We start from the raw sequence: 22,899 nt of genomic DNA, 5'->3' as shown, positions 1-22,899 counted from the left end.
GAAGTTGCAAAAACACAACATTTCGATCCTCGGCAGGTCATTTCATCAGTTACTTAAGCTCCACGCTCAGCAGATGTAGATTCCCAGCAACTGAAGTCCACTTACCGCTATGGATACTGTGTTTGTGACTCCTTTGGTTCTTTCCTCCTGGAACCATCCAGAGCGAGAGCTTCTTCATCATTCCAGCTCCTCACATTGGGGCAAAGTCACCCGATGCAGGTTGATCTTCAGGAGTTTCACACTGCGGAGCAGCTGCTGGATCTTCAGCTCGGTGCTGATGCTGCTCCCACATTGTCTACAGACGTTTAGCTTTACGCTGGCACCATGCAGAGGTTGTTGTAGAAAAGCCTTTGGTAATTGCCTGAATGTTGATTATGAACTAAAAACACCATCACTCGTCTTCATTGACACTGCAGTGCGTCAATACCGACTCAAACACACTCGTATATTCAAACGTCTTTTTATAATCAAAAATATCATCCAAGCATTTACAGTGTATTACAACAAATGATTCTATGCACCCGTTGACAGCCTTTACAGAAAATGAAGAAATATATCCATTTTTGAACTATGGTACAAACCAGGAACAGCAAAAAGAGAAGAGAGGGAGGTCGGAGGGTTCAGGGGTTCCAAGAGTTCAAGGTGAGCCTGTTGACCTCCCCGCTTAGCCCTGTAGCCCCGCCCACACCGACACCTCAGAGCCAGTGCCCCGCCCACTCCCTCTGTGGGTCATTATCCAGTGACTGTAGGAGTCGATGCTCCTCCGTGGCGCCACCGTCTGGTAATACTTGGGAGGCACTAAGAAACAGAGTTGAAGCCTTCGTCGACGGGGCTCGGAGTCAACCTCCCCGTCACCATGGAAATGCTGCATTTTCACGTTTCTGTCGCTCACACAGAGTCCCTGAAATGATCTTTTTAGATATTCCTTCCATGTCTGAGATCCGCACTCGCTCAGTCCTCTGTGTCCTTGTACAGCCGGATCTGTGATACTGGAGGTCTTTCCAGTTGTTCCTTCCACGTCTCTACAGTGTCTCTGTGCCTGTTGCGTCTCTCGCACGTCTCAAGTGTCTCCGGCAGCAGCGTCTATGTGCTCTTGATGCCCTGGAAGCCGCAGAAGTTCCAGCGTTTCTCCAGACTGGCTCCCACACCCGTCAGCTCCTGCCTGAAGGTGCAGGGCAGCCGGGAGAGGAGAGCCTCCACCTCCGAGGGGTTGATCTGCAGACACACACCAACATCAATGTCAAATGTGCATGTCAAAGGTTTTGTTTGCGCTGGCAGTGAAAATCATTCGATATCAACCCCTTCGCTTGACTTGTGCCTTAGGAAATAGAAAGACAGTTTCCCTGAACCACTTTCCACCTCCTGCTTCCTACATGGAGCTTTAACCAAAAACTGAAGAAAGAGGTCCAACCAGGGTGAAGTTCAGAGGAGCTTTCAGCAGCGGAAGGAAAATGTGTTGAACTTTGTGGTCGTCTTGTTTCAGTCAGATGTTGATCAGGGGGATTATCTGCTGTGTTTAAGGTGGATTTAAGCTGTTGTTATGTGCTGCTTCTCCAGGGACTATTTTTTTGCTGTCTGGTCTCCAACCGTAGTTGAGGAGTTTGAACATCGCGTCTGTGTTAAAGTGAAAATAGAAATCCTGGAAAAAAATCTGTCCGGGTGTTTCTTTCCTCCATTAAAACTTCACTTTAATTCTCAAAAGTGAGTTTGACATTTAAAAAATAAATAAATAAATAAATAAAATCTACAAATCCAGGCAAAATATCTGTTGATCACCCTGAAAGGCCATTTTAGTGGTAGACTATCTTCTCTTATCACCCACAGTCTCATGGGGTTCCACAGGGATCTGTCCTGGGTACTATTATCGCCTTTACGTTGAGACGAACTTCTTCTTTCACGAGAAGCCAGATGTTATTTATCTTAGGCCTTCGATTACATCATTTCATCTGCACATACCTTCAGAAGCAAAGACTATTTTGGACGGCTTATCAGGACATTTAATGCCTGAACACCACCTGTCTGCTTTGTTGGTATTCATGAATGTTATACTGAGCGAGTTGCACCATTCAAGAGGAGCAACAACGTTTTAATCAGATGACGTCTTTTCTTTTTCTCTAAAAATGGAGAAGAGTATCTGATTTTCTTCAGCCTTCTTTCAAGCTGATAGCAAAGATCACATTTTTGGCTTCTTAAGCTGTTTAGAGGAGGCGACTCTGCTTCTCTCAGTGATTTGTTACTCAGTGTTTTGACGTTTAGAAGCCTTCACATCCCACTTCAGCACAGAAACTGGCCCATAGTTTGAGGCCTCCTCATGACCAGACTGGATTTTTCAATTCAAATGAAAATAACTTGATGTAGTGATCATATTATTTGCATGATTTAACAATAAAAATATCTCACATATTGATGGTGACCATAGAAAAAGACTTTCATTACTTATTTTTGAAAATCTCTCATAATAAAGAATCTTCAGTTAAACCACTTTTCATGAGCTGAACTTGTAGATGCAACATTTCTAATTACAACTTTGCTTAATTATAATTCTAGGAACAAGCTGTTACAGGTTTTTCTCACTGATACACTTTGCTCTCAAAAATAAATATATCGATTTACAATTAAGGTTGATCTCCATTCATTTTGCAGTCTGCCTCTCAAACATTTAGACACTGATACGGTTAGCCTGAAGACACTTTCTGCTATTTTGATGTTTGACACCCCGGATCTGAATACAAGGTGAGAAAACATCTTCATATCTGATTCATTTATCACTTACAATGTTCTTGTCCGTCAAAGAACAAGACAGGTTTTATTGTATTTTTAAAGACTCCTATTTTACACCTGTGATTTATTTCAGACGTGCACTTTGCTGCACGAAACAGATCAATACTGCAAAGATTCTTCATGAAATTTCCAGGCGGCCATGACGGAATCAGAATCTCAAATAATTTGTAGCATATTAAAAAATACATACAGTAGAACCTCTGAGGAGCGGACCCAGTAAGAGCGGACACGTCACTCTGCACGGACACACATTTAACTGTAAACACACATTAATGAGGACAACCTGCCTGACGAGGACAACAGACTGGTTTTCCTGGCAAATTTCAAGCTGAGCGGCACTGAAACGGCCAAAATACTTGGGCTGGACCTGATTATTGGAATATTCAGACGTTGTGGTGTGAGGAGATTAAGTTTAAGATCTGAAGATTCGCCGCTTCCCCGCAGCACGGTGCTGCACTGTGAAGCTCCTCTCCGTCAGCCCCTACATGATTGCATCCATACTCCACTCTGAGCTCACTTCGTGAGCGTTCCATGATGTAACGTAGCGATAATCAAAATATCTCCACTCTTGCTGCCCGGCGTTCTCCACCTTTCCTAAAGTAGTTTATGTTTCACTTCAGGAGTTCTGAGCCGTCTGGCTCTTTATTTGTTTTTAAATTGTGATTGTTCAGACGGGGAGACGGAGGATCTCCTCACAAAAGTGCCCAGTAGCTCTGGCGCATGCGCAGTCTGTGCGTACAGATCGCACGGTCACAAACTTTGGTCGACTGCAGAGGGTCGGAGCGGACCCTAGTGCACAGGGTGGATGACGATTTTGATGTCACGGGTGCTTAAGTTTCACTTTCGCTTAACAGCAGAGAACATCAGGCCAAACCCGACCAAGAGGCTCCAATCTGGTCCCACCAAACAAGGAGGTTATAGAGGATTTAATCAAGTTTGATTTTGACATTTCATTGTATTTTGCACCAGAATGTTTCATTAAAATTGACTTTATGTTGAGATTGTAATCACTTTCAGTGCAAACTGTTTGATAGATAATTCCATCACATACACTGTGACCACAACAAAGAAAAACTTTGAAGTATAAATTTAAAGGTTATTATAGCAATACTTTATCAGTCTGGTCCACTCAAGATGAAACTGGACTGAAAGTAATTACATTTTTAATAATTATAATTAATAATTATAATTAATAGTTATATTGTATACATCTTGTATTGGTTCAGTCATGTGCTTTAAAATAACCAGAACATATTTGGTGTTTGGTTCATTCAATATCAACTGGTCCAACAATTTGTGACCCGTCCCTCTGAAGAGAGGACACCTGTCTTCAGGGGACACTTGCCCTTGGATTTTAGGCAACCCTACATCACAGGTTTTACTGTATATATTAGTGAGATTATTAGAACTTTGATTCAAAACTTTTGAATTCTCAGAACAAAACAGATTATTTTTGTACACCAGTTGTTGGCAACAGATTGGTTTCACAGAGTGAGCCTGTCTTCAGTTTCTCTCTCCCCACCTGCTCTAAACTCACGATGCTCAACACCTCCACCGCAGCCCAGGAATCACAGTGTCGGTACATTTGTAGTGTGCGGCGACCTGACTCAGTGTAATCTGGCACGCAGCACTTTGGTGGGCCGAGGATCAGTCGGCTGAAATCCCGAGGTGCCGCTGCAGACAGCCCACAGCGGCTGAATTAATGAGGAGATTGCTGGAGGCTTGTGCCGATGTAAGAAGGCATTAAGGTCCATCCTGAAGGCTGGAATGTTGTGTCATGATACACAATGGAAATTTGAGTGTGTGTGTGTGTGTGTGTGTGGGTGTGTGTGAGGCCACCAGAGAAGCAGAGCGGATTGGGCTTCTGGTTGCTGTTGGGGGGGGTCTCACCAGTGATATTGACAAAACTGTGGGCAACTTGATGCGAGTAGTGGAGACCGAGTGTGGGAACAACAGATGTACAGGCACAATTCAGACGCACAGACAGACAAGTGTGGGCGCGTACTCACAATGACACACACACACACACACACACACACACACACACACACACACACACACACACACACACACACACACACACACACACACACACACACACACACACACACACACACACACACACACACACACACACACACACACACACACACACACACACACACACACACACACACACCGGACTGAGAGACCTAAAAGGCACGAGGAGACCATCAGACTATTTATATGAGTGAGAATTAGCCAAGGTGGAGATGAGGAAACTGGAAAAGTTGCTGCAGGGATCTGTCATTTGTTGATGAGGACGACATGTTTGTGGCAAATGTTTCCATGGTTGCCAAATTAAATCCCTCAGATTATGAACTGCAAATTTAAGGGTTTCATCCAGGGTAGTGTCACACCACAGTGTGTGTGTGTGTGTGTGTGTGTGTGTGTGTGTGTGTGTGTGTGTGTGTGTGTGTGTGTGCCCCCCATACCAACCACCACCCACCCCCAGCCCTCACATGTTTCTATGTTCCCTGTGTCTTCTTCTGCATTTTTGGTGTATTTGGTGAGTCACAGCGCCCCTAAAGGCCTGGCATATGTACTACATGCCCTGAGGCATCGTGTAGAGCCGAGTTCACAGTGACGTGTGGACGGAATTTATTTTGACAACGCCGGTGAGAAAAAGATCGTTTTGGCTCATGTGGACGGGGCCTGAGAGGACGGACAGCTGTTTCTCATGAAGGTCCTCTGGTTGGCGTGGAGAGAAGAAGAGGCCATTAATCTCAGTGTTACTTTTTGGAGGTGACACTGAAAACTGGCATTTTGAAAGCTTCATATAAGTGGCAGTGAAGAGCGATTATAGGTCTAAAAATGCCCCATCACAAAGATGGAGATAAAATAGCTGTGCTCCGGCAGACAGAGTGGAAGTGAAGGGTGTGTGAAGACTGAGGAGTTGTTTGGCCTCCGGTGACAGGATGAACGATCTGGTTTTAATATGCTCCAGCATCGAGGGAAATAACACTACTGGTCAGACCTGGCAACGTGTCACGATATGATATTCAAAAATAGGAAAAGCACTTATTAACTAACATACATATATAGATGACTGATTTGGGTCCTCGGCTACTTTTGTGCCTTTGTTGGAAAAGAAAATGAAAAAAGGATTTTAAGCAAAGATTCACATGGTTTCAATGAATTATTCACTATAAAGTGGTACGATTGTTTGCCTTTAGGAAGGTTGTTCCAGAGCCATAAACTGTATGTGAAGCCAATCAGTGAAAAGCTCCAAGACGTAAATCAGTTACATAAATTCAAGCATTCAGTGATTTAAGCAACAACTACTTTAAAACATTTGACCTCTAAAACCGATTCAGGTTATATTTAAGTGAAAATGATGGTGCAAGTTAATGAAAGAGGTCACACTGACATTTCCTTTTGATTTCTAGCAACAGCAGGGAGCGTGTTTGTGGTGATGGAATAGTTGGCACCTTTTTCTTAAAGCTTAAAGGGATGAGTTAACTTCCAGATTTACCAGAATTAGTTACTCTGCAAGGTTCTTCTCACAATCCAATGACATGATGTGGAGATAGAAGATAAAGATCAAGAAAACGATGCAAACATCAACAGATTACACATGGGAAAATCCATTGATACAAACTGGAAATGCTAAATATGATGCTGTGAATCACATAGTGTCAAACTAATTTTTCAAAAATGCTTTCACATTTTCTTTACAGGTGACGTGCGGCTCTGCTGATGATCTGCGCTGAAAGAGAAAGTTGGATTTCTGAGTGCAATACCTTTGTGTCCAGGCGCTGCAGGTAGGAGCAGATGTACTCGATGCTGGCTCCGAACGGGTGGACGTGCAGGAATGTGGAAATGATCCCTGAAGAAGAACAAACAGGCCGAGCAGAGATGTTAACACTGAGCCGCGTCCCCCTTAAAGCACGGAGGCCGACTACCGAAGGAAGTTCACAACACCATTTTATCTAACTCCTCCAAGCTCCAGTGTAACAAGCCTGGAGTGGCTTCTCCCAGAGTCCCATTACTGTTAAGAGCCTCTTGTATATTGTGGTTCCAGATTAGAAGGTGTATTTAATGACGGTTCTGATGCTCTTGTCGCTCATCAAAGCCACACTCTCCCCCGGCTCAAACAAACCATCTGCTCTCAGCGCTCAGATAGGACCAGGAGAGATGTAATCCTTCACCTCTGCTTACTCACTACCCATACAGCATCCAGGCGTTTGTACACACACACACACACACACACACACACACACATTGCTGAAGCCACCCAGCTTTCCAAACAGCGAAGCAGAAATAACACTATCGCTTGAGGCTTTTAAGGGGAAAATGCTATTCTAAGGCTTCATTTTTGTCACCTGCAGGAGGTCAATCGATGCTCAAAACCAAACAATGTGCAAGTGTGGAGCTGCTCCACTGACAATGATTAAGAGACTGACTGAGGGCCCAATGGTGCGTTCAGGAAAGAACGAAAAAACGGAGATTTCACAGCGATTTATATGAATGAATCCACTCACAATCTTTTTACTGTCTCTTTTTATATGCCCTAAACGACTAAATGAAATACATTCTCCAGATATTTGTTACATCCCCCTGTGTGTGTGTGTGTGTGTGTGTGTGTGTGTGTGTGTGTGTGTGTGTGTGTGTGTGTGTGGTTTGTTCCAGTGTCAGTCCAGGGTTCATTATCATGACATGTTTTCACATAACGGGATGATAAACGACGACTTTTATATTCAGAAATTAACAAAAACTCAAGCTGCTCTCCTCATTTTACACCCCATTTCCTCCTTTGAGTTCTTCCAGCTATTCAGTCTGCAAACTCACCCATCAAACGCAGCCGTGGAGACGACCAATAACCCCCCGCTCTCAAGCTGTCCACGACACTAACCGGTGCTTAATCACGCAGGAACGGAACAACTTGAGATGCTGCAAAAGGTCCGGATCAACCCGATACGACCCACCCAACGGAAACACAGAGGTCTGCACTCGCCACCTCCTCCCACTTGTTTTCAGCAGCCACTGGTCAGGTGTGCATATACTTGAAAGCAGGCAGTGTTTGAACCCTGAAGCTGTCTGTTCTCACTCTTCACACAAATGCTTCTGTCACTTTTTTGTTGTGTTCAGAAGTCGAGCAGCACCATGAATACAGAGGGGAGACGGCCTGAAAGCAGACGTTGTTATTCCCATTTGTATTACCAACCGCGCTGAGACAACAAAGATATACACAATAAAAAAAGAAGGTATTCTCCAAGTCAGAGAATAGAGGTAGTAGATTGAAGCCAGGGGAGAGGAACGACAGCAGTGTGGACGTCTGTTTGAAGCCTGCTGATGATTCTAAAGCTGCTTACGTTATTGGCATGCTGTTTATTTATGGTGAGTGTCTCACAAATACAGCCTCTTCTAATGAAATGACACGATCCAAAAACCACATACAGAAGGCATCCCGGGGCTCTTTACTCTAAAAATGTCGATACTACAAGTCTGTGCTTATTTGAATGCATCTTCCACGACAACTGAATGACTCGCAGAAAAATAAATGATGTCAGGTTGTGTTCCTGTGTGTGCTGCGGTTTCCTGGTCGGATCCAACATAAATGAAAACAATTGCTTTTACTGTATGTGGGCAGATTAAACACTGGATGAAATATTGTAAATGTAAACGTATTTCAACGATGCTGAACGCATCAAACCCCATGATTGTAACGGTGATCGTACCGACGAGCAGAGCTTCCCTCTCGGAGTGGACCGGGCTCGGTGGACTCTTCTCTGTGGGACCTTCTTTCTCCTGACTGCAGGAGACCGCTGCAGATACCGTGGCTTCCTACACACACACACACACACACACACACACACACACACACACACACACACACACACACACACACACACACACACACACACACACACACACACAGAAACACACACAGAAACACACACAGAAACACTGTTTATGAACTGTTTTGAGCGGTGGTCTACATTCAGGGGTAATATTTTTACTTCCGTCTTGGACATACGTGATTGGATGAACGCTGTCAGCGCTTTACCGAACTTCACCTACCATAATTAAAAAACTGATTTCCTGCTCTACTTTGATCAACAGGAGGGATCATCTCAATCAAGCCGTTTATAGTACAACAAGACAAGTTGATGGGAGTCGATCAAAACCAGCAGTCTGAACCACGATGGTGTTCACAGTCAGAGGCCTCTTCTTGATGTTCTACATTTACATTCACTGATTTTCGCAATATGACGGCTGCCGGCATTTTGTCACCGGTTTCCACTTTTTTGTAAATCCTAATAGTTTTTTTAAAATAATTTTTTATCTTTATCAGTGGCAGAAAATGTACATTAGTTTTGTAGGAAATGAAGTTTTAAGGGTTCATATTATTCAGCTTTTCAACTCTTGCAAATGGTCTCATTGGCCCAGAAATGTGTTCAAAGTTTATTGCCTCAAATCTTTTCACAACTTTTCTTTGATTTTCCTCCATTAGAACATTGGATCATAGGAGCTGCATTCAGAATCTGCTGTGTCTGTGTGAGCTGGACTGGCTCCGCCCATACATACTTCCTCCTCATCTTGGGAAGAGGAGGAAGTACTTCCTCTTGGGGTGCCATGTGCCAGAGAGCTGCCTAATTGTGGGAGGAGTCAAAGGGAGGGCCTACCTTGATTGGGATTGGCTAAACCCCCGATGACACTATATAGGGTTTGATTTCTGATTGGCTGGTTCGAGAAAGACACTTTTTAAAAACTGAAACAAGCCAGGGAGAGAGAGGACAGACTGTCTTCACTTCTGGGGGGTCATTTGTTTAGTATCAATGTTTTCTTAGAAATGTACTCGATGGCCAGATTGGAGCCTCTTGTGGACACTTATGTCAGACTCCTCCGCCCTACGTCATCAGATCTTCTGGAACTAAACTCTACTTTTGGTCTAAATGCAGCTGTGAAGGCCTCCTCTATCAGCCACTGGTACTGTTGTCCAAAATGACAGTTGTAAAGTCAACAGGCTTCAATAGAAGTGGATGCATTGTTCATAATAAAAAGTCACACTCTAAGAGAAAAAAATGGAAAGGAAACATCAGAAAGTTCCAGCAGCACAATGAGGATAATGAGGATAGATTCAGCCTGAAGCTGGATATCTGACAGAAGGATGCATGTCACACACAATGACTTTAAAAAGGAGACAAGTTTAAAGTGAACAAATAGGAGGGGGAAGCTTCGCAGGCGAATGATCAAGCCGTTTGTTTCAGATCTATGACAGGTGGCAGTAAAAAAAAAAAAAGCCAACGAAACAGGAGTTTTTCTCTGTTTTTCTTGTCCTACACAGAAATCTGTGTTGTGTTTCCACTCCTGTGGAGGATGCCTGATGGCACTTTTTAGTTTTTAATCTTTCTATAACAGCCTGCAAAGTGTGTGTCAGTACGTGGGTGTGTGGACATATGCACATGTGCAAGCCTCTTTGACTTCAACACTCTGCCGGCCGCTTCTCTGATTTATTCAGCGACAAATGAACGTTGCAGCAGGCTGATTCGGCGTCTGATAATCTGCCATGTCATTGGGGGAAGTTAGGAAGGACTATTGAGGACAGAAGACAATGGAGAAAACAAAAAGAGGGGAAGACGGCCATAAAGAAGAAAAGAAAGAAGTGAAACAGAAGCAAGAAGGCGACAGGAACACACACACAGACAGACAGACGAGAGTGAAGATGGCTCGTGGTTTTTCTACTTACGCTGGTTTGATTAGCGCCCTCCTCGCTGCTTCGGTCATCCTCCTCCTCCGACTCCAGCTGCGGCACATTAGAAACACGTGAGGGAAAAGGTACTTAGAAACAAGCTCTAATATAATACGACAGGGGAACACGCTCACACACAGCATGGGGTGTAAAAACAACGGGTGCAGGCTATTTTTAGCCCAGTGTCCAGAAAATGAGCTGATCTGAAGAAACTTCACACATGAAATTCACTCGAGTCAAAAGTAGCACAAAATAGTCAGTTATTAAATATGCAACAGCCTGTGTCCTCATTTTTTCCAGGAATACATTCGCTCTGATCAGAAATCCGATGTTGGTTTGTAGCAAATGTGATAAATGATTAACTGTTACAGGAATTTATCAGAGAATAAACTCAGAAGTGAGAATTTGATGCTTCGACTTGCAGTCCAAAGTCTCTTTGATTTCTTAAGGGGGCATCAGTAGATTTAACAAAGAAATATGAGCTTGCTTCTTCCGAGGGGAACAACGAGTGTTCATGTGCTCAAAGTGTGTCTCATGAAGAGATCCTCAGGTGAATGTGTCTTCATGAGAGAGAGATACGAGCAGGAAGCTCTAAAGCTGCATGCTTTCACACGTCTGCACGCTGGAGCAGTTGTTGTGTGAAATGTCAAATTTCTGAGGTGGGAATGTTTCGAATATATTTGGCCGTCAGACCGAAGTGTGGGGCAGAGTTAGACCGTCCTACAAGTCCTCCACTGACGTATATCGACACCTTTTGCTTTTGAATAACGGTTATACAATGTCGCTTGAAGTGACGCATCATCCAGAGGAATATAACAGAATGTTGCAGGTCGCTTTTTTTTTTCTTCTATTTTTGTTGTTGATGTTGTTGTTTGAGTTTGAAGGCTCGTTCCTGAACCTTGGTCGGGGTTCCATGTTGCCACAGACTCACACACGGTGGGCAACGTGAACATCAGAAGAGTCATACTGATTCTAGTGCACAAGCCACAAATGTCCAGATTTAATCTCAAATGGGTTCAACCTATAAACTTCAACAACTAATACACTTTCTCCAAAATCTATTTGAAATGATTTGGCTATTTCCTCAGAAAAGTCGGTGTGGCTGAAATTGGAACCATTTTTCTTCTGCGGCCTTCAGCATGCATGTGTTCACCATCACACTTTCATAGTGTGGCTTTGACACTAACAGTATTTCCCTAATGCTGTGAACTAGATGTCACTGAGCATTGATGCCAACTGCTCTTCATCTTCAGGCGTCAGTGTTGCATTACGACCTCTGACTGAGACAATGTGACACCCAGTGGACACATTAAGAACAGCAGAGCATTTCCATGAACAACAGAAAAAGTGGGGTTTGTTAAACTTTACTCTGAGTTTGCATTATTAATTGAATATCATGTGGAACTGAAGTCACATGAGCAGCAGACCAGTTTATCTGCTGTGTTTCTCGCACCTTGACAGACAGCAACTGTGGAACAAACATCCTGGAGGATGTGATGATCATTTACATCATCACTTTTACATGGTGTGAATGAATTTGAATATACTTCCAATTATAAAACAAACAAACAATTTTTTCCCATTAAGTGTAAAACTTTGAGTCATTCTAAAGGTTCCTTGTGCATACACAGGGTTTAAGGCAGGGATGTCAAACATAAGGGCCGTGGGCCAAAACCGGCTCCAATCCAGAAAACTGTAAAACCTTCAAAGAAAACATTTAATTGTTTTTTTAAACAAATTCCTGAGAGTGGCGAACACAACACAACACAACACAACACAACACAACACAACACAACACAACACAACACAACACAACACTGAGACTCAAGCTGAGATGTCGGTGATGCTGCTATGAAAGCTAGCCATGTTGTAAAAATACCCATAATGCAACAGCGACAAGAGATGTATTTTGTCACGGTATTTTGCAACAGAAGGTTTCATTAAAATTGGCTTTATATTGAGGTTGTAGTAATTTTTAGTCGCAATTGTTTTTCCTCATGTATACTCTGCACCACAAGAAAAACACTAAAGTTTAAATTTAAAGAGTATTATGGCACTATTCCGCCCACTCAAGATGAAATTGGCCCCTTGTTTGACGCCACAATTTCAAGTAGCACCTGGTGAACACAGAGTACATCAACATAGGAAAGGATGCTAAAAGACAAACATTCGAGTAACGCTGATGCTATTTCCTCTGCACGGCTGCACGCTCCGATTCTAATGCAGCCAGGGTTCACACTGCACTCCAGCTCTTCTTCTTCCTCACTGAGCGACAAACTCCTAACTTCAGGCGAAGCTGCAATACGCGCGCGTATAGGATGCATCAGTGTTGAGGCTTTTTTCATAAATGAAAGATTTTTTTTGTGAGGAGATCATCTCGTGTCACGTGTCACTCACAATTCCCCAAACATTTAACAATCTCGGAAACAATGAGCAAGTGAAACTTTTGCGTCGTCTGGTGCATGTTTTGATGGATATAAACAATAAATACTTGAATATTATATGTCTGTGATTGAAATGTAGATGGGATCCCAATTCATGTCCAACTAACCTTAAAAGGACCCATGAAAACTCCACCACTAACAGCTTGTGAACGCATGAATGTGGCGAACACATGTGAGGAGCTTCGAGATGCGTAGTAGTAAAAATCAGCCGTATAATCAAAGTCCTTTCCTCCACTTGACTGTCTCTTAAAAAAAAAGAAAATCACTCAATCTATCCAAGATGATTATAGTTGTTTGCAGCAGCAGCACTGAAAACATGTATGAACAAACACACAAAGATGTTGTGATTACACTAATAACGGGTTTGATAGCTTTGATGACCTGCACCAGCTTGTGTACAGCAATGTGCTTTGACAGCTCGGAGACGGAAAGGACAGTAATTGAACCAGTGAAGAAGAACTGATGGCATGAAGAAATCTCCTCAACACCACAAATCCTCCCACAATGACTGCTAATCTTCAGAGAGGCCCACACCCAAAAATTGATTTCTCTTTCTGCCTTTAATGAGGCTGTCGCTCATGATTCATGTGTGCCCATATACAGGAATTTAATTAGCATATTTCCTGAGGCTCCCGGTCGCTGGGACGCGTTTCCAATCAAACTCATCACCATTAACAAGCTATTGACAACTCCATCGCTGCGTATGTTTCTGAGGTGATGTGCTGAGAAATGTGTAATTCGGTGTGTTGTTTGAAAACCTGCTGTGATTTCTGAGCAGACGACATGCAGAGCCACTTTCCCAGGCGGTTCGAGAGTTTATATTATTATCCAATTTAATAGGTGATTTAACCTGCGGTGTGTTTTAATGACCCCCATTGCTCTTATTACTCTGAGCCTGAAGAAAAAGGAACAAAAGTAGCTGAACATTAGAAGTAGGGGACAATCCCTGAAACATGAGTAAACACAACATGGCAAAGCGAGAAACACAAGCCGCACTCCTGAAACGGTTTACAAGACTGAAAGTAGTATCTTCAGCACTGCAGTGAGGCTCTGCTTGGCATTAATCAATACGAAAGGGAGTTTTGTTGAAAACACTGTGAGCTAAATATTCGATAGAGGCGATGTTGGGCTTGATGAACAAAGAAGGAGAATCACCTTCAACTCCTCGTCAGTGGTTCGGCTGAGATCTGCTGCTGGTTTACAGGAGACACACTGTTGGGCTGGTTTTGTCTCTCCAGGGAGCAGATGATCTGACTGGTTGACGTTCAGCGTGTTCAGGAAGTTACAAGATATTGACTTCAGCTGAAACTTCTAGACGACTTTTGAACAGCCAATTGACACCGAGATAATGCCCTTCGATATAGAAGCAACTGCATTTAGCGTCTGCACGCGGTATGAAAAACACCGTTTGAAGCTAATTCGTTGAGCATGTCAGCTCCCGTGTGACTTCCTCTGGCCTGACAGAGAAAGCAGAAAGTCTGACACCCTTTTCAATCTGACAATAATGTGTTTGAGGATTATTGGTGATTCTAATGCCTGCAAGTGTGAACAGTGATTTCTTTAGCTGTTATCTCTTCAGGGGCCACATGCAACACAATTTCTTCCAGAGTGGGTCGGACCGATATAACAGTGTCAAATTAACGTTTAAATCTAAACAAAATATTTCCTTTGTTGTGGCGCAGAGGATACGTGATGAAAATGTTTATATTTCCACAAAACCAAACAATTACTCCCCAAAGTTACTACAATCTCAACATAAAGACAATTTCAATTCAACCTTCTGGTGAAAAATACAGTAGAATGTCAAAAAATGCATGTATTTAAAACTGCTGCCCTCCTAATGTGCTCTGACTCATCCTTTTCCACAAATAACTTTTTAAAGGCAAAATAAATTCACTATTTCCTCGACCAAAAGTGAATGGCTGTCCAGCTTTGGATCCCACAACATGAAATAACAAAACAGCAACAACAACAAAAAAAACAGGACACTATTTACACAACACATGTGGACATGATGGCATTCGGTAAAGGTTTGAACTAAAGATTACTCAAAATTCATAGAAGTTGTTCACTGGTTGAAATTGGCTACCGAATTTACTTTTGAGAGACATCACCCAAAATAAAGGCATGACTCTTATCTTTTCATTCAGTGTAAAAATAACCTGGAATAATGTGGAATAACTGAGTTATTTTTAACTGGCACTGCAGAATTAACCTTCATGAGGAAAAAGATGATCAGTTCATCACAATTTAAAACAGAAAAAGCATAAAAACTGCACATTTAAAAATGTGGAAATACAATTTTATAGGTTTGCTTGTGACACAATTGACATTGTTGTTTGAAGAAGAGGTTTTAGTTAAAAAAACAAAGTCTTAAACAGGTGAAAAACACAAATAATGTGGTTACATGAACCATAAAGCCCCCTGAGCAAACATTTCACAAATGGCCACTGCAATGCATTCTGGGATTGATCCACTGACTGGATGTGAACTTATTTCATACGGAGAAAAACTTTTGGTCTTTCCAGTGAAGCAAAACCCAAAAAGCTAGAAATGAATAACATCTGCAAAGAAGAATAAAATGCCTCGCAAATGTATATTGGTGGGAATGCTTTTAAAGAGTCTATTTTTCATTCTGAAACAATAAAAGATAAATGTGAAGAACTCATAATTGATCATTTTTCTGAGCCACTTACAACTTGAAAGCTGCAATAATAACTTTCATTGTTGAGATATAAGAAAATATAGAGTTGATTGCATCGTGTGTTAAAAAAAAAAAAAAGAACTAAAAAGCTGTTGGTAAGGAAAATGAGAAAAGGGACGCCAGAACATTGATTGAAGTCAGAACTTGTGTCTGTGGTCGGGTCTTTCCCGCAGTTTGATGTTATGAAAATGCAGCCTAAATACAGTAGCTATTTTTAAGTCATCTGATGAGCTCAGAAAATTGGGTTTAAACTATTTCAAACTACTGAGTCCTCTGCTCAACCCGACGCTACAGATTACAACATTCACACTCGGCGCTTTTGTTTATTGATGATTTCTTCGTTCAGTTTCTTTCATGCGTTGAAACGTCTTGAACATCTTGAACTAATTTCTTCCTCATTAAAGTGCAGATTAGAAAATGTTTGGGCTCAAACAAAGAAAACAACCCAGAAAAGAACTTGCGCTGCCTCTGACAGCGTTGTTTCAGGAAGTGTTGTTTTCCCGTCTCACTGACCTGCATGTTTTGGGCGTTCTGAAGGTTCTGCAGACTCTCCTTCAGGTTCTGGACCTGGTTGCTCAGCTGGTGCTTGTCCTCCAGACTGCTCTCCAGCTCTGCTTCCCGCTGCTTCAACTCGTCCCTCATTTTTAACAATTGCTGTAAAAACAGAAGAGCAAAACATTAAGCTTCTAATTATCTTTGAACTAAATAACAGTGAAAGTTCCAACACCATGCAGCTGAAAGCAGAGAGACAATCACTCATTTGTTTCCTTGATATTCAGTATACAATCCCCACTTTGCTATCCCGGAGCTTCAGCCTCGTACTGTAACGCAGTAGGACCTGGTTTTGAATGAGATCTTTAATACACATTATGATGTCAGTCACTCGTCCACATGAAACATTTTCATTTGAGCCCAACATGGATAAAACCCAGAATAAATGAATAGTTAAACATTTCTATCCTGTGTTTTCAGCTGTTTGTATCCGTGAGAATTTAATCCAGTCATCCTCAGCACGGCTCCATCCTGCCAAGATTCACTGGAGTTAAATAAAGCTGACGATGGATGAAGGACGCCTGGACGGGCCACCAATCCAGCACAGGGCGACTCAGACACGCTCACATTCAGACCTACAGGCAATTTAGAACGACCATCTGGCATGAAAAGCAGGTTTTGTTGGACCATGGGGGGGGACGACGACTAATAACATAATAATGGCCAAGAAGGTAATAACTGCCAATAAGTTGATAGTTTTGGCCATTCTGACTATAAAAAAGCCAGTAATGCGATAAAATAATAAGATATTGTTTACAACCATGACAGTGTGTTGTAGAGTGTTTCCTCAGTGAATGAATATTATGATTATCTCTTTAACAATACTTATTCTTCATCAGCACACTGCACAAAATCCTTCTATATCGAAGAAAGGCAATGCTATTTATGTATTATTACAAAATTGTTAAGCTGTTAATCATAATTCATTTTTGAAAGGACTTTTTGTTTTTAAAATCAGAGGAGTCAAACATTGACCTGTGGGCCAAAACTGGAGGCTCGAATCCAGCCACATTAACCAAATGATAATTTCAAAGAAAACACATTTTTAAATACATTTCTTAAGAGTAGCAGACACAACACAACCCTGAGACCTGAGCTTAGATGTCGGTGACGCTGCAATGAGAGCCAGCAAACTCACCATGATGTCAGGGGGAGTTTGTAAAAACATGCATAATGCAGCAAATATAGAGGAGTTTTTTGTACATTTAACTATATTTTGGACCAGGTTTGTACAGGCATATTGGGAAGGGGAGTGAATGATTGTATTATATAATATACATAACATAATAATATAATAATAACTATAATAATATAATATATCAAACAAACTTGACATTTTACGTTTCTATATGCGAGTGAGTGTATATATGTGATAAATATGTATATGTGTGAATATTGTTTATGTGTATATATACATATATTTATACCTTCTATATTAGATAACATTCTTACTGTTATATTTACATATATAATACCATCTTTAATCAGACAGATAATTATAATATATAACTTTTAATTATATATATATATATATATATATATATATATATAAGTTCTTTTATATATATATATATATATATATATATATATATATATATATATATATAACTATTAAATATATACCCCCTTTCAGGCATGCTGAAGATATATGAGATATGTATATGTGTGTGTATGTATGTATGTTTATTTATTTATTTCAGGGACAGTGCATATTAATAAACATTCCTGTAAATATGCCAGAATTAGCCAACAATGTATGTTGATAAATACGCGTTTGTCTAATTAAACATAGGTTATATATTTTTTGTAAAACTATATTTTCACAAGATATAATTTATTTATTTATTAACATCAAACTGGTGTATATATTTTTGGATGTGTGTGTGTATAGGAATATTGGATATGTATGTGATTACACAAAATGTATAAAATGTCACATGCCTGAAATGAATGAATAATAATTTAAAAAAAGGTTTCATTAAAATAGGCTTTATGTTGAGATTGTCGTCATTTTTGGTAGTAATTGTTTAGTTTTCATCACAAATCCTCTCTACCACAACAAAGAGAAACTTTAACTATAAATTTAAAGGTTAATAACCTTAATAACCGTTTTACCTGGCCGGTCCACTCAAGATGGAATTGGGCTGCACCTGAACTAAAACATGTTTGACACTCCTGGTTTAAATTCTACTTCAATAACTTACTTAGCTTTTGCACTTTATTCCATTGGAAAAGACACAACATTATTACATTAATGTAATAATGTTAGAGGGAGAAAGCCCATGTAGAACATGCAGACACACAGAAAGGCTGTCAGGCCTCAGCCAGACTAGAAACCAGGGTTAATATGAGGCAGGAGCGTGAACCACAACATGACATCACATCTTTTACAAAATGCAGAAACATCATGAAAGTAGTAAAACTAATTTCAGCTTCACACAGGAAGCTTTGATTACAAACACCAGTAGTAATCCATCCAGCTTGTCTGCTAAACACAGATGAGAAGATTCACTTCCTGCTGGGTAATTTCGTTACCAAAAACATTGTTTGGACAGAATTTCAGTTTGCACAGCTACACAAATGTTTTTGTTGTTACACTAAAACTATAATTTTCGAAGGACGAAACAGGCTGCCAGGACATGCTGATCATATTTCATTGCAATTTGAATGACTGCGTGACGCCACATGTAAAGCCCCGTACGGAGAGAGAGCGAGCCCATTTCACCGTCTTCCACTTCATTTGTTCCATTCAACTAATCTTTTCATAAACTCGCCACGAGAGGTGTAAGTTGGGAAAAGGTAATTACTCTCTGCAAGCAGAAGTGAACAGCAGGACCTTAATGGATTCTCTTATCCTAAACATGAATCGATCATAATTTCCATTACCTGAGACAGCTACCTAAGTGAGGACACTTGACAAATGCCAGAATGAGTCACTTTAGTCCCTCTTTAGTATTTACAAGGTAAACATGAAGTCGTTCAGACACATAAATGGTTGCTGTTCTCTTTCTATGAAGATTGGTTATGATGAAGTCTGAAGATTCAGTAATTGCAATGAAAATGTCCCCAAACATTAGAACGGAAATCACTTTTTTATGTGACGTTACTATTGATGGTGAAATGAAGATGATGTGTGGTCCTGTTTCCTTATTAATTCTGACTACTAGAATAAAGTAGCATTGATGCTCAATGTCATTTTCTTGATTCTGGACCAAAGCAAGGAAATGCAGATGATCCTGTATAAATGAAATGGGATGTACTTTATACTTAAATGAAGTAAATGACCACATTTTACTAAAATGTTCTGTCTTGACTTCCTATTCTGAGACTCATTTTGAGGCTGATTCTGAACGGTACCTGTTTTTATCTGCTGAAAGCTCAGAACCATTTTTCAGAGGTACAATCGTGAAAACAGCAACAAGAACTTATCTCCTTCCAAACACGATGAAGGTTTTCTGTGTGTCATCGGCAGTTCAGATCCCTGACAAACTCTGTGTGTCGTCGGTTTATATATCAATGCCTCTTTAATGAAGCTGCGCTGGGATTAGTTTGGTCGTGGACTCCAGAGGCTCCAGACTTTGTTCCAGGCAAACCGAAGCTACCAAGTATGAAAACACCCTGAAATGATCTGATCTGCCCCCGGACTCCAACTACAGACACTTTACGCATCCAGTCTACAGCATCTTATTCCTAATTTACTTTTAATACTCACATGCAATCACAGGCAATTCCTGACAGATAATAGAGTATCGACTGTTTTCACCGTCTTAGATTCTGGACATTTGTGTAGGAACAAGGGGCAACAATCTCTCAGACAAAATCACATATGTTATATTTTACGGATAGAAAGTCACATAAATATAGTTGTACCAGCCACTTACGTGGGGATATTAAGGACTGAAGCAAAAAGCAAAGTTAGCATCCAAGATATGAGGCACACTTCCAAACAAAGAAAGAAATTCAATGTTTTTCATTATCTTTCCTTGAATAAATGATCTGAAATTGTTTTTAATGGGCTTGGGTTCGCTCCAACAAGTATCAGCATGCTGTTTGAGTCACTGCGCACAACTCTTCGATCCAGAGCAGAACTCGTTCCAACAACTTCTCTCTAACCAAAGTAAACCAAAAAAAAAAAAAAATCTATTTTTACCCGATACGCACAGCTTCTCCAGACAGCTACACTTTTCTGCCCGCTGTCGGATAGCACTTACTTTTCTTTTTATGTGCTGCGTCATGAATAAATGACAGGCAAGGTTTTCATCTGGCATGGAAAATTCATTGGCTTAACCTGAACGACCTTGTTCGCACAAAGAATCCGATGCAGAACAGCATCGCAGAGGAGATGAAACTCATTGTTGCACTGATGAGAACTGAAAGGTCACGTCTTTGTGCACATATGATAAGTCGAGTTACCTTCTGCATGCCCTGCAGAGCCTGCTGCAGGAAACTGAGCTGCTGCGAGTGAGTGCTGTCCTCTTCGCTCCTGATTGGCTGGTTCTTGCCTTGCTCCTGTTTGAGCAGCTCCACCTCGTTCCTGTAGGCGTCCAGCTGACAGCGCAGCGAGTCGTTCTCCTCCTTCAAGGCTTCTGCTTGCAAAACACCTGCGAAAGTCAAATGCAGAAAATGCTCTGGATTGACACGTATCACCCCAACACTTTTTAACCAAGCGCCTTTCAATATCCTCGTGTTACCGGCACAGAATAGAAGTAAATATACGACCATTTTAAATGTGGCAAAAGTCAGACCAATTTCATGTCTCTATATCCTGAAAACCCCAGATGGCACACATTCATTTAGTAGATGTCTGCTCGGAAAAACATCTTTGCCCATTTCACCAGTTTGTAAGAAAACTGCTGTGTATTTATCCATGAACCAGGTGACATTAAAGTGCTGAGAAACAAGTCTTTTCACATATCCTGACTTTTTCCATTGTGCTATGAGACTCACAGTTGAAAAACTTGTTTTGACGAGGACTGGCAGCAAATTACCCCAGCTGGATTAGCAATTTAAAAAAAAGTGACGGCGTCCTCACAAACTATCAGCTCAAAAGAAATAAAAAAATAAAAAAGATAGAGAACGTGTGCACAAACAAATTACAAGTCAGAATTTAACTTTGACACCAAGGAACTGAAAATTCTGCAATATGCAAAGATCACGGTGTAAAAACTGACGGTGTCATCGAGAGCTAGATGAAGTTCAATGATCCAAACAATTTTTAGATTAATGCTGAATAATTGAATTTATGCAGGACCCATTCAGGAATGTAATAAAATATATTAAGCTATTAATGAATCAAATTGTGCTATACTTGAGTGGGAGTGAGCGTGTGGAACAAATTAAAAAAATTCCCCCGGAGGCTTGTGAGGAGTATGGAGTATCAAGGAGATGGACAGATACACGAGTGGACAGATCGGGAGTGTCCAGACTATTCGTTTTTAATTGGCCTGCAGCAAATTCCAATATTATAGTCGAACATGAATCAAACATGAAACTTGACTTGGCGGCACAGTTTTAGGCAGCGAGTCGTCCGCTGCCATCTGGATGGTCACTTTTTGAAAAAGACGGCCGAAGAAATAGTTGACGCTTTGCTCAAAATTATGGGTAAAACAGTCTGAATTCAGTAATAGTGAGGTTAAATCTAAAAAGACTCTTGAAGCCTTTCCTTCTTCAAAACTTCAACAGCAGAACTCAACCTGGGGGACCCACTGTTTTCTGCTTTTTTTTTTTATAGTGGAGACAAGCTAATTGCACAGAGGAAAAAAATACACCTACTTTGGTCTTTTTACATGTTTATGTGCGGTCTATATATATATATATATATATATATATATATATATATATATATATATATATATATATATATATATATATATATAAAAGCTTTGATAAAACCACTATCTAACACATCAGAGTACATCAAATATATTTGCTTTATATCTGGTAATCAAAAAGCTGCAGGATATTAACATGGACCAAGGAGATGAAATAATCCCACTGTGTTTTACCCAATAGCACTCCACTGGACATCTGACCTGACCTATAGCAAAGAGTCTCCACCAGGAAAAGTTATTATTATCATACGAGACCCGCTCAGCTCCTGAGATGTCCTGCATTATCAGCTCTGCTCTCTTCCTGCACGCCTTGGGCAGCAGATCTTATGGAAAGTGCAATACTCTGACTGGACTGAGGAGATAAGCCCTATCCTGTGTGTGTGTGTGTGTGTGTGTGTGTGTGTGTGTGTGTGTGTGTGTGTGTGTGTGTGTGTGTGTGTGTGTGTGTGTGTGTGTGTGTGTGTTTGTATGTGTGCGCATGAAAGCGTGTCTTGTTTTGTGTGGGAGTTCATGAGTGCTGCCTGCAGTCTATCATGGAGGACCATCGGCAGTGTTAATGAACTCTTGCTGGGTGAGTGAATGACTGTGTGTGTGTGTGTGTGTGTGTGTGTGTGTGTGTGTGTGTGTGTGTGTGTGTCCATGCTGACTTTGAGTCCACGTTTCTTCCAGCAAAATTAAGGTTTGAGGTGAGAACTGTATTGATTTGAGAGACTCATCAGCTTGGTGTGAGGAGATGTCAGCTGCTCGGCCACACTCGGTTACATAACAGGCAGCTATCGACCTGCCGCTATCCGCCAGTGTGTGAGCGAGCTCACACCTTCAGGTGTCGAGTTGCACGAGCTTCTTTCGCTT

General features: G+C 41.2%; 1 protein-coding gene across 1 annotated transcript in view; it reads right to left on the bottom strand.

The window, feature by feature from the left end:
• Window positions 1-445: 445 nt before the first annotated feature.
• The window catches only part of enox2 (ecto-NOX disulfide-thiol exchanger 2), a 195,478-nt gene continuing 173,024 nt past the window's right edge, over window positions 446-22,899 (bottom strand). The window contains exons 11-16 of the mRNA XM_080465987.1: window positions 20,630-20,817; window positions 16,178-16,318; window positions 10,514-10,570; window positions 8,502-8,607; window positions 6,564-6,649; window positions 446-1,215 (exon numbers count right to left, since the gene is read on the bottom strand). Coding sequence (XP_080322113.1) covers window positions 1,084-1,215; window positions 6,564-6,649; window positions 8,502-8,607; window positions 10,514-10,570; window positions 16,178-16,318; window positions 20,630-20,817 — 710 coding nt within the window. The 3' untranslated portion in view covers window positions 446-1,083. The remainder of the gene's footprint in view (window positions 1,216-6,563; window positions 6,650-8,501; window positions 8,608-10,513; window positions 10,571-16,177; window positions 16,319-20,629; window positions 20,818-22,899) is intronic.

The sequence above is a fragment of the Lipophrys pholis genome (genome assembly GCF_963383615.2).
Source record: "Lipophrys pholis genome assembly, chromosome: 6".
Classification (NCBI taxonomy): Eukaryota; Metazoa; Chordata; class Actinopteri; order Blenniiformes; family Blenniidae; genus Lipophrys; species Lipophrys pholis.
The sequence above is the reverse complement of the archived record's forward strand: the minus strand, read 5'-3'. Positions and strand labels throughout refer to the sequence as shown.